Source organism: Salvelinus namaycush, chromosome 37 (assembly GCF_016432855.1).
Source record: "Salvelinus namaycush isolate Seneca chromosome 37, SaNama_1.0, whole genome shotgun sequence".
Classification (NCBI taxonomy): domain Eukaryota; kingdom Metazoa; phylum Chordata; class Actinopteri; order Salmoniformes; family Salmonidae; genus Salvelinus; species Salvelinus namaycush.
The window spans coordinates 24,318,796-24,331,753 of NC_052343.1; the positions used below are offsets into that span (position 1 = coordinate 24,318,796).

Below are 12,958 nucleotides of genomic sequence, written 5' to 3' on the forward strand. Positions count from 1 at the left end.
TTGTACGAGATCTTCAGTTTCTTAGCAATTTTTCGCATGGAATAGCCTTCATTTCTCAGAACAAGAATAGACTGACGAGTTTCAGACGAAAAATCTTTGTTTCTGGCCATTTTGAGCCTGTTATCGAATCCACAAATGCTGATGCTCCAGATACTCAGCTAGTCTAAAGAAGGCCAGTTTTATTGCTTCTTTAATCAGAACAACAGTTTTCAGCTGTGCTAACATAATTGCAAAAGGGTTTTCTAATGACCAATTAGCCTTTTAAAATGATAAACTTGGATTAGCTAGCACAACGTGCCATTGGAACATAGGAGAGATGGTTGCTGATAATGGGCCTCTGTACTCCTATGTAGACATTCCATAAAACAATCTGCCGTTTCCAGCTGCAATAGTCATTTACAACAATAACAATGTCTACACTGCATTTCTGACCAATTTTATGTTATGTTATTTTCTTTCAAAAACAAGGACATTTCTAAATGACACCAAACTTTTGAATGGTAGTGTACATTTGGCAGGATGTTAGGAAGTGCAGCTCAGTTTCCACCTCATTTTGTGGGCAGTGAGCACATAGCCTGTCTTCTCTTGAGAGCCAAGTCTGCCTACGGCGGCCTTTCTCAATAGAAAGGCTATACTCACTGAGTCTGTAAATAGTCCAAGCTTTCCTTAATTTTTTGTCAGTCACAGTGGTCAGGTTTTCTGCCACTGAGTGCTCTCTGTTTAGGGCTAAATAACATTCTAGTTCATTCAGTTCTTTTGTTAATTCTTTCCAATGTGTCAAGTAATTATCTTTTTGTTTTCTCATTATTTGGTTGGGTCTAATTTTGTTGCTGTCCTGGGGCTCTGTGGGGTTTGTTTGTGTTTGTAAACAGAGCCCCAGGACCAGCTTGCTTAGAGGACTCTTCTCCAGGTACATCTCTCTGTAGGTGATGGCTTTGTTATGGAAGGTTGGGGCGGCAGGTAGTCTAGTGGTTAGAGCGTTGGGCTAGTAACCAAAAGTTTGCTAGATCGAATCCCCGAGCTGAGAAGATAAAAATCTGTTGTTCTACCCATTGTTCCTAGGCTGTCATTGTAAATACAAATTTGTTCTTAACTGACTTGCGTAGTTAAATAAAAAATATGGAATGTTTGGTAATCGCTTCTTTTTAGGATGTTGTAGAATTTAAGATCTCTTTTCTGGATTTTGATAGTTAGTGGGTATCGGCCTAAATCTGCTCTGCATGCATTATTTGGTGTTTTACGTTGTACACGGAGAACATTTTTGCAGAACTCTGCATGCAGAGTCTCACTTTGGTGTTTATCCCATTTTGTGAATTCTTGGTTGGTGAGCGGAACCCAGACCTCACAACCAATAAGGGCAATGGGTTCTATAACTGATTCAAGTATATTTAGCCAGATCCTAATTGGTATGTAAAATTTTATGTTCCTTTTGATGGCATAGAAGGCCCTTCTTTCTCTCTCTCTCTCTCTCTCTCTCTCTCTCTCTCTCTCTCTCTCTCTCTCTCTCTCTCTCTCTCTCTCTCCCTCTCTCTCTCTCTCTCTCTCTCTCTCTCTCTCAGTCAACACACGCTGAGGTGAGTAGAGAGAAGGTGAACAAATAGAATATGTGATACTTATTTGCTATGTTGTTACATGATAAAACAGTGTATTGAACAGTGTTGCTATATTGTTGACACCTAGAAATGAAACAGAATGATTAAAAAGAAGAAAACGAGATAGAATTAAGGATTTCAGAGGGCCCATTATATTTTTTTCTTCTTGGTTCTGTTTCCAGCTATGTCTTCCTCCTGTATTATCCTGTCTGAAGAGCAGTTCCAGTGCTCTATCTGTCTGGATGTGTTCACTGAGCCAGTCTCCATCCCATGTGGACACAACTACTGCAAGGCCTGTATCAGAGGAGACTGGGACAGCATTGACTTGTGCCAGTGTCCAATGTGTAAAGAGGTATTTAGCAGAAGACCTGAGCTTTGTGTCAACACTTTCATTTTTGAAATGGCTGCTCAGCCCAATAAGTTGGCTACAGTTGAAGCCACATCCATCACCCCAGGACAAGCCCAGACAACAACCCTCGCCAAACCTGGAGAAGTACCATGTGACGTCTGCCCTGAGGGAGAGCACAAGGCCCTGAAGTCCTGCCTGGTGTCTGGCCTCTTACTGTGAGACTCACCTGGAGACTCATCAGACACTGGCATCTTTCAAGAAACACAAGCTGATCGACCCTGTGGAGAACCTGGAAGACAGGGTGTGTAAGAAGCATGAGAGACCCCTGGAGCTGCTCTGTAGGAGAGACCAGATGTGTGTGTGTCAGTTCTGCACTGAGACAGACCACAAGACTCACAAGACTGTCTCCATGGAGTAAAGAGTAAAGTTCAGGAGATGATCCAGGAGAGACTGCTGAAGGTTAAGGAGATCAAACAGACAGTAGAGCTCAGCAAGATAGATACAAAGAGAGAGAGAGCAGACAATGTGGAGGTCTTCACTGCTCTAGTGCGCTCCATTGAGAGAAGCCAGGCTGAGGTCATTTTGGAGATAGAGAAGAAACTTAAAGCAACAGAGAAGCAGGCTGAAATAATCATTGAAGAGCTGAGGCAGGAAACCACTGAGTTACAGATGAGAAGCACTGAGCTGGAGCAGCTCTCAGATATTTAAGATCACCTCCTCCTCCAGAGCTCTCCATCCATCTGCACCACCCTTCCAACTTCCAAGTACTGGTCTGATCAGTGTCCACAGTGGTCTGTGTGTGGGGACTATGATGAGTACTGTCTCAGCTGTAAAATACTGAATAAAGAGATGGAAAAGTTGTGTGATGCTGATCTGAAGAGGACACAGCACTGTGCAGTGGATGTGACTCTGGACCCTCATACAGCGAATATCAAACTCATCCTGTCTGAGGACCGGAAACAAGTGAGATATGGAAGTATAAAACAGAATCTCCCCGCCAACCCAGAGAGGTTTCATAATAATGCCTGTCTTTTAGGGAATAAGTGGTTCTCCTCAGGGAGATTCTATTATGAGGTGCAGGTGAAGGGGAAGTCTATGTGGGTTTGGCTAGACAGTGGCTAGAGAGTTTGGCTAGAGAGTCCATCAACAGGAATGATTGTGATGAATCACCAAGTCCTGTAGATGGATATTGGACTGTAGGGCAGTGGAATATGAATGAATACAAGGCTTACGCTGGGCCTTGGGTCAACCTCTCCCTGAGACAGAAGCCCCAGCAGGTGGGGGTGTTTGTGGATTATGAGGAGGGTGAGGTCTCCTTTTATGATGTGGAGGCCAAGTCTCACATCTACTCTTTCACTGTCTGCACCTTCACTGACAGACTCTACCCATTCTTCTCAACTGGCACAAATATTCCTGGTGATAACTCAGCTCCACTTATCATCTCTACCATCAAGTCTGACTGAGTTTAGTGAACAAGGAACTCAGTCAAAGGGAATCACAGCAATATGCCTTATTCAATGTGGCGATATTTCTTCTTGCGATAGAGATTTCTTACTGCTAGTACTTATCAGTTGATCAGATTTCATGATGAAGAATACTTCTCTCATGTCCTAATACTGTTTTACAATGTATATTAAAAAGGTATTGCCTGTGAGTCTTTGTACAGTTGTTTTGTAACTACTCCTACTTATTCCTCCTCTCACTTTCAGTGAGATCACATTTCAAACACCCACAGCATACACAGATGAAGAGGGAGTTTCAAATGGTGCAGTGATACTGATAATGACTCCAAGCTAAAAGTACAATGCTTCTTGGACTTAATCTATCCAACCTCTAGGATAACCTAGAAAGTCCCATACAGTGATCCATAAAGTAATAATTCTCTGTCTTCTCCTCTTCCCCCTCTCTCACCCCTCTGTCTCTCTCTCTCTCTCTCTCAGTGGGATGAGGTCAGTGTCCTAGATGACCAGGGGAAACTCATCCGGACCTTTGAGGTCTGCAACGTCAACCAGAACCCCCGTCTCCAGGACAACTGGCTGGCCACGCCCTTCCTCTTCCGCTTCTCGGCACCACGAGTCTTTGTGACGCTGCGTTTCTCCGTGCGGGACTGTGCCAGCCTGCGCTCGCCCTCACCCTCCTGCCGAGAGACACTCACCCTCTACTACAAACAGGCCGACTCACAGAGAGAGCTGGAGAGGACATGGAATGCAGAGGTAGGGCAGAAAGACTACACTTCCCATAACGCCACTAATATCCCACCTTCTCCACCCGGCACAGCCAGAAGAGGACTGGCCACCCCTCATAGCCTGGTTCTTCTCTAGGTTTCTTCCTAGGTTTTGGCCTTTCTAGGGAGTTTTTCCTAGCCACCATGCTTCTACACCTGCATTGCTTGCTGTTTGGGGGTTTTAGGCTGGGTTTCTGTACAGCACTTTGAGATATCAGCTGATGTAAGAAGGGCTATATAAATAAATGTGATTTGATTTGATTTAGGTGTAATGCCACATACATATGTTCCTAGTTGTGATGTCAGAAATAAGACTTTGTTTCATTGATGTGCATTTTGGTCGGAACAATGCCTTAACCAGATAAGATTTTAGCTAGTTTGTTAAGCGGACGTTGCTATTAATAAAGATAGCTAGCTTGATAAGCTGACGTTGCTATTAATAAAGATAGCTAGCTTGATAAGCTGACGTTGCTATTAATAAAGATAGCTAGCATTGATAAGCTGACGTTGCTATTAATAAAGATAGTTGGCTTGATAAGCTGACGTTGCTATTAATAAAGATAGCTAGCATTGATAAGCTGACGTTGCCATTAATAAAGATAGCTAGCTTGATAAGCTGGCATTGCTATTAATAAAGATAGCTAGCATTGATAAGCTGACGTTGCTATTAATAAAGATAGCTAGCATTGATGAGCTGACGTTGCCATGAATAAAGATAGCTAGCATTGATAAGCTGACGTTGCCATTAATAAAGATAGTTGGCTTGATGAGCTGATGTTGCCATTAATAAAGATAGCTAGCATTGATAAGCTGACGTTGCCATTAATAAAGATAGCTAGCATTGATAAGCTGACGTTGCTATTAATAAAGATAGCTAGCATTGATGAGCTGACGTTTCCATGAATAAAGATAGCTAGCATTGATAAGCTGACGTTGCTATTAATAAAGATAGTTGGCTTGATGAGCTGACGTTGCCATTAATAAAGATAGCTAGCATTGATAAGCTGACGTTGCCATTAATAAAGATAGCTAGCATTGATAAGCTGATGTTGCTATTAATAAAGATAGTTGGCTTGATGAGCTGACGTTGCCATTAATAAAGATAGCTAGCATTGATAAGCTGACGTTACCATTAATAAAGATAGCTAGCATTGATGAGCTGACGTTGCCATTAATAAAAATAGCTAGCATTGATAAGCTGACATTGCCATTAATGAAGATAGCTAGCATTGATAAGCTGACGTTGCCATTAATAAAGATAGCTAGCATTGATAAGCTGACGTTGCCATTAATAAAGATAGCTAGCATTGATAAGCTGACATTGCCATTAATGAAGATAGCTAGCATTGATAAGCTGACGTTGCCATTAATAAAGATAGCTAGCATTGATAAGCTGACATTGCCATTAATGAAGATAGCTAGCATTGATAAGCTGACGTTGCCATTAATAAAGATAGCTAGCATTGATAAGCTGACGTTGCCATGAATAAAGATAGCTAGCATTGATAAGCTGACGTTGCCATTAATAAAGATAGCTAGCATTGATAAGCTGACGTTGCTATTAATAAAGATAGCTAGAATTGATGAGCTGACGTTGCCATGAATAAAGATAGCTAGCATTGATAAGCTGACGTTGCTATTAATAAAGATAGTTGGCTTGATGAGCTGACGTTGCCATTAATAAAGATAGCTAGCATTGATAAGCTGACGTTGCCATTAATAAAGATAGCTAGCATTGATAAGCTGATGTTGCTATTAATAAAGATAGTTGGCTTGATGAGCTGACGTTGCCATTAATAAAGATAGCTAGCATTGATAAGCTGACGTTACCATTAATAAAGATAGCTAGCATTGATGAGCTGACGTTGCTATTAATAAAGATAGCTAGCATTGATGAGCTGACGTTGCCATTAATAAAGATAGCTAGCATTGATAAGCTGACGTTGCTATTAATAAAGATAGCTAGCATTGATGAGCTGACGTTGCCATGAATAAAGATAGCTAGCATTGATAAGCTGACGTTGCCATTAATAAAGATAGTTGGCTTGATGAGCTGACGTTGCCATTAATAAAGATAGCTAGCATTGATAAGCTGACGTTGCCATTAATAAAGATAGCTAGCATTGATAAGCTGACGTTGCTATTAATAAAGATAGCTAGCATTGATGAGCTGACGTTGCCATGAATAAAGGTAGCTAGCATTGATAAGCTGACGTTGCTATTAATAAAGATAGTTGGCTTGATGAGCTGACGTTGCCATTAATAAAGATAGCTAGCATTGATAAGCTGACGTTGCCATTAATAAAGATAGCTAGCATTGATAAGCTGATGTTGCTATTAATAAAGATAGTTGGCTTGATGAGCTGACGTTGCCATTAATAAAGATAGCTAGCATTGATAAGCTGACGTTACCATTAATAAAGATAGCTAGCATTGATGAGCTGACGTTGCCATTAATAAAGATAGCTAGCATTGATAAGCTGACATTGCCATTAATGAAGATAGCTAGCATTGATAAGCTGACGTTGCCATTAATAAAGATAGCTAGCATTGATAAGCTGACGTTGCCATTAATAAAGATAGCTAGCATTGATAAGCTGACATTGCCATTAATGAAGATAGCAGCATTGATAAGCTGACGTTGCCATTAATAAAGATAGCTAGCATTGATAAGCTGACATTGCCATTAATGAAGATAGCTAGCATTGATAAGCTGACGTTGCCATTAATAAAGATAGCTAGCATTGATAAGCTGACGTTGCCATTAATAAAGATAGCGAGCATTGATAAGCTGACATTGCCATTAATGAAGATAGCTAGCATTGATAAGCTGACGTTGCCATTAATAAAGATAGCTAGCATTGATAAGCTGATGTTGCCATTAATAAAGATAGCTAGCATTGATAAGCTGACGTTGCCATTAATAAAGATAGCTAGCATTGATAAGCTGACGTTGCCATTAATAAAGATAGCTAGCATTGATAAGCTGACATTGCCATTAATGAAGATAGCTAGCATTGATAAGCTGACGTTGCTATTAATAAAGATAGATAGCTTGCTTAACACTGACAGTATGGTCACACTAACTACATTATCCATATTGATAATGTTGTAGTTGTAGTTATGACAGAACAACCATTCCTGGACCTGACTCCAGAAGCGAACCACTGATGTACGGTACCAGAAAACATGTTCTATAGATTGTGTTTCCTCGTGTCTACACAAGGCTGACTATCCAATGCCCCATATATTGAGCATTATTTTTGTAGCAAGTATTTTATATAATCGCTTACAATGAAATGAACAAATTGATGTGTCAATTGTTGTTTTATATGTCAGTTCATGAACCTGATGCCAAGGTATTGGGACATCAAAAACTGACTTGAATTGTATATGGCAATGCTGTCAAACCTTTTTACTTGAAGTGAAACTGATACATTTTTGATTAATACTAAACAGTTTAAGCCATTTTAAGCCAAGACAAATTCTCTCTTCCCATGGTATTTATAGTTTCTAAAAACATCTGTCAAGACGTAGAGCATAAAGACTACATTTCCCAATATCCCATTTTCAAAGCGCGTTCCAAAAGCAAGGAAACAATGATGCTTTGGTTTGCCATAACATTCCTCTCATTCTCATCACCCTCAATCTCATTAAATAAACTACATTTCTCATCTGTGTGCTGCTCTCACAGAGGGAAGGATGCAGTATTTGTGGATGAATACATTTCTTCTTGGGGAAAGTTAGATACTGTTTAAAAATTCAAATAAGAGGCTGATGAGTGAAGTTTAGAGGAATGTAGAGTGGGGAGCAGCAGGAAGACCAGGAGTCTGAGTCTCTGGGGAAAGTTAGCACAGTTATCTTGAAACTGGGGAGAATTAGATTAGATTAAAACACAGACTGTCACTGGTCCGCGACTGTTTGTTTTTGACTAAATGTGTACCCTCAGAGCTAACTGTTGCATACACTTAAATACTTTAATCAACTGTTACATGCTCTTTATCTTATCCTTCTCCCTAATCCCTTGCGTTTTCATTTCCACAATGAAATGTATTACATGATCCCTCTCTCTCATCCCCCTCTCCTCCCTCTCTTCCTCCCCATCCCCCTTTCCCATCCCTGTCCAGCCGTCCAGTGCAGAGAAGGACACGAGGGAGGGCTGGGTGAAGATTGACACCATAGCAGCAGATAAGAGTTTCACCAAGGTGGAGCCCAGCCTGCCTCACCAGTACCAACCAGACCGCTACCGTCGGGTCAACATCAAGACCCGCAGCTTCGCGCCGCTCACACGCAATGGGTACTGTACGAGAACATTTGAAACAAATTCATGAAACAAATTCATCCCATATTCAAACCATGCTCATCACTTGTGACAAATAGTCCTTTGCCACTTTGTAGGCAACAGTGTATGGTAACTAACTCACCTAAACCCATACTGTCACCTATCTAGTGGTCCTTCAAATCAAATTAAACTTTATTTATCACATGCGCGTGTAGACCTTACTGTGAAATGCTTACTTACAAGCCCTTAACCAACAGTGCAGTTCAAGCCTGATAATAGGTTAACATGTTATGACCCTTGACCCCGGTTTCAGATTCGTCCTGGCCATCGTCGACAGCGGCGCATGCGTCTCTCTCATGGGTGTGTCCATCTTCTACCGCCGCTGCCCAGCAACCAATCGCTATCTTGCTTCCTATCCGGCCACACCCTCAGGGGCGGAGCCTACCGCCCTGGTCCCTGTGACTGGGACTTGTGTTCCCCACAGCCAAGCACAGGGAGGCTCCGCCTCCCGCATGCACTGCAACGCAGAAGGTGAATGGATGGTGCCGGTGGGTGGGTGCATCTGTGAAGAGGGATATGAGCCCAATCAAAACAGATCTGCCTGCTTAGGTGAGTTCAACAAGTCTGGTTTGACACTAAAATGTCAAAGGGCCGACAAAATGTAACAATATCTAAAGTTTTAGCCTCCTGTCGCCCTTCCTGTCAGTTCTCCTGTCCCCCTTCCTGTCAGTTCTCCTGTCCCCTGTCCTGTCAGTTCTCCTGTCCCCCCTCCTGTCAGTTCTCCTGTCCCCCTTCCTGTCAGTTCTCCTGTCCCCTGTCCTGTCAGTTCTCCTGTCCCCCTTCCTGTCAGTTCTCCTGTCCCCTATCCTGTCAGTTCTCCTGTCCCCTGTCCTGTCAGTTCTCCTGTCCCCCTTCCTGTCAGTTCTCCTGTCCCCTGTCCTGTCAGTTCTCCTGTCCCCCCTCCTGTTAGTTCTCCTGTCCCCTGTCCTGTCAGTTCTCCTGTCCCCCCTCCTGTCAGTTCTCCTGACCCCTGTCCTGTCAGTTCTCCTGTCCCCCCTCCTGTCAGTTCTCCTGTCCCCTGTCCTGTCAGTTCTCCTGTCCCCCCTCCTGTCAGTTCTCCTGTCCCCTGTCCTGTCAGTTCTCCTGTCCCCCCTCCTGTCAGTTCTCCTGTCCCCCTTCCTGTCAGTTCTCCTGTCCCCTGTTCTGTCAGTTCTCCTGTCCCCTGTCCTGCCAGTTCTCCTGTCTCCTGTCCTGTCAGTTCTCCTGTCCCCCTTCCTGTCAGTTCTCCTGTCCCCCTTCCTGTCAGTTCTCCTGTCCCCTATCCTGTCAGTTCTCCTGTCCCCTGTCCTGTCAGTTCTCCTGTCCCCCTTCCTGTCAGTTCTCCTGTCCCCTATCCTGTCAGTTCTCCTGTCCCCTGTCCTGTCAGTTCTCCTGTCCCCTGTCCTGTCAGTTCTCCTGTCCCCCTTCCTGTCAGTTCTCCTGTCCCCTATCCTGTCAGTTCTCCTGTCCCCTGTTCTGTCAGTTCTCCTGTCCCCTATCCTGTCAGTTCTCCTGTCCCCTGTCCTGTCAGTTCTCCTGTCCCCCTTCCTGTCAGTTCTCCTGTCCCCTGTCCTGTCAGTTCTCCTGTCCCCCTTCCTGTCAGTTCTCCTGTCCCCTATCCTGTCAGTTCTCCTGTCCCCCTTCCTGTCAGTTCTCCTGTCCCCTATCCTGTCAGTTCTCCTGTCCCCTGTCCTGTCAGTTCTCCTGTCTCCTGTCCTGTCAGTTCTCCTGTCTCCTGTCCTGTCAGTTCTCCTGTCTCCTGTCCTGCCAGTTCTCCTGTCCCCTATCCTGTCAGTTCTCCTGTCTCCTGTCCTGTCAGTTCTCCTGTCTCCTGTCCTGCCAGTTCTCCTGTCCCCTATCCTGTCAGTTCTCCTGTCCCCTGTCCTGTCAGTTCTCCTGTCTCCTGTCCTGTCAGTTCTCCTGTCTCTTGTGTCACTAACCTTCTGTATCAATATGAGAAGGAACTGCTGATCACTGGCCCAGCTTGACTGAGAGGACAGGGGGAGGAGGGCAGGGACGGACAATGGCCATGTGCCGTGTGTGTGTGTGTGTGTGTGTGTGTGTGTGTGTGTGTGTGTGTGTGTGTGTGTGTGTGTGTGTGTGTGTGTGTGTGTGTGTGTGTGTGTGTGTGTGTGTGTGTGTGTGTGTGTGTGTGTGTGTGTGTGTTGTGGGGGGGCGGGGGGGTTGATGATGGGCAAATGTTTTATGAGACTGTGTCAGCAATATCCTACATAAATGAAAAGGTGTTTATGTCTGGGAGCATAAGTAGGAGATGAGGGCTTTGTGTTGTGGTCTCTGTGTTGGTGGTGTTTTAACTGAAGAAGCAGGAAGGGAGCAGAACTCAGGGAAATAAGAGACAGCTTGTCAGACCAAGAGCTCAACTACTGCTTCAACAAGCCCCACTTGACCCAGTGTGTTAGCACAGAGGAGGAAAGGAACACACACACTCAATCTCTCTCTCTCTCTCTCTCTCTCTCTCTCTCTCTCTCTCTCTCTCTCTCTCTCTCCCTCACTCACTCAAACTCACACACACAAAGTTTTCTACCTTCACTGGACAGGGATCAACGAGAAAGATATGATTTGGAGAAATCTCAAGAAAGACACCATGGAATATTGAGAGAAGGAGGAGAGAAAGAGAGGTAGAGAGAGAGAGGAGGGGGATAGAGAGGGGGGAGGGGAAGAGAGAGAGGGAGGGAGGGAGGGAGAGATGTGACACATTTAGGTCATAGTGATGTAATGGCCACTCGTCTGTGAACAAGTGACAGAAACCACAGCGGGAGAGAGGGAAAGAGAGAGGGGGAGATGGAGGGAGAGAGGGAGGGAGAGAGGGGATAAGTGGACACAAGTTAACGACTTAAGGAATTGAGCAAGCAGAAAGTCTGAGGAAAGTAAGGAGACAGAGGGTGTGTGTGTGTGTGTGTGTGTGTGTGTGTGTGTGTGTGTGTGTGTGTGTGTGTGTGTGTGTGTGTGTGTGTGTGTGTGTGTGTGTGTGTGTGTGTGTGTGTGTGTGTGTGTGTGTGTGTGTGTGTGTGTGTGTGTTATCCCTTGACTGTTGACAGTTGAAGGTAAAGGTCCAGTCCAGCAGTTCTCTGTGGGGCTATCTGCTACCCTCTCCCACACAGGCCAGGGCTGGTCAGGGGCATCCCAGTCCCAAGCTAGCTAACAGCTTCGTTAATACTGCCGCTCTGAACCAAGTCAACTGTGAAATGTCGTCATGCTCTAATGGCTTACATCTGGGCTCTCCCCGCCACTCACACAGTTTGTCCCACTTGGATTGATATTTACTGAGAAATAACCACTCTGTGGCTCTGTGGCTTGGCCTCCCAGATGGGGCTAAACATACCATAAGGAGTGGGAGCCCCACCCACACAGGGATTTTTGTGTTCTAATTATTCTGTGATTATGTTTAGTTGATCAGGTCATTGACTAATGATGTGACGTCATGCCATTGTTGTCCCTGTTTAGGCATTTGGATGAAAAAACTGATAGCTGAGATGGTTGCTGGGCCGTGGTCGCCGTGGTCGCCGTGGTCGCTGAGGGTTTTTATTCTACATTGTCTCTGAGGCTCCGGTATAAATATCTGTGTAGACACCAAGAACTCAGCTGTGCGGCTCTAAGGGGGTTCCAGGCACATTCAAGATCGGAACTGATGAATGATATGTAATCCAAATGGACTTAGTGTTAAGCTATTCATTAGAAGTGATCTGTGCTGGAATTAAACCCATAACCGCTTGGTGTTACAAGCACCATCCACGCTCTAACCAGCTCAGCCCCCAGAACCAGTGACTCCTAACAGATCCTCTAATGATGACAGGGAACAGAGCAGGAGACAAGCAGCGCTCTGTTCTCTCCTCAGCAGAAGACCTACACTAGATGTTTTCTCGGTTGACATTCGCGTCGAGAAAGAGAGAGAGAAAGAAAGAGAGAGAGAGAGAGAGAGAGTGTGTGTGTGTGTGTATGCTCAGCAGAAGCACCACTGAGCATGAGACACAATTACACCCGTTCACCCAGACATGAAACAGACATTTTACATCATGGGGCTTTCTAAGGAGGTCCACATCAGTTTCATGTCACACAGTTCCTTTAACACTGATGATATACAGTTGAAGTCGGAAGTTTACATACACTTACATCCACAAATTTCTTGTTAACAAACTATAGTTTTGGCAAGTCGGTTAGGACATCTACTTTGTGCATGACACAAGTCATTTTTCCAACAATTGTTTACAGACAGATTATTTCACTTATAATTCACTGTATCACAATTCCAGTGGGTCAGAAGTTTACATACACTAAGTTGACTGTGCCTTTAAACAGCTTGGAAAATTGAGAGGATAGAGAGAGACAGACAGGAGAGAGGGAGGAGAGGATAGAGATAGACAGACGGGAGAGAGGGAGGAGAGGATAGAGAGAGACAGACGGGAGAGAGGGAGGAGAGGATAGAGAGAGAGAAGGGAGAGAGGGAGGAGAGG

The 12,958-nt window shown here is 44.3% G+C and overlaps 1 protein-coding gene and 1 pseudogene across 1 annotated transcript in view; both read left to right on the forward strand.

The window, feature by feature from the left end:
• Positions 1–1,776: 1,776 nt before the first annotated feature.
• On the forward strand, positions 1,777–3,404 carry LOC120030916 (annotated as a pseudogene).
• Positions 3,405–3,567: 163 nt separating this feature from the next.
• LOC120030917 (ephrin type-B receptor 5-like) overlaps positions 3,568–12,958 on the forward strand; it is a 38,715-nt gene continuing 29,324 nt past the window's right edge. Inside the window, exons 1-4 of the mRNA XM_038976422.1 lie at positions 3,568–3,582; positions 3,882–4,154; positions 8,293–8,462; positions 8,761–9,056. Coding sequence (XP_038832350.1) covers positions 3,568–3,582; positions 3,882–4,154; positions 8,293–8,462; positions 8,761–9,056 — 754 coding nt within the window. The remainder of the gene's footprint in view (positions 3,583–3,881; positions 4,155–8,292; positions 8,463–8,760; positions 9,057–12,958) is intronic.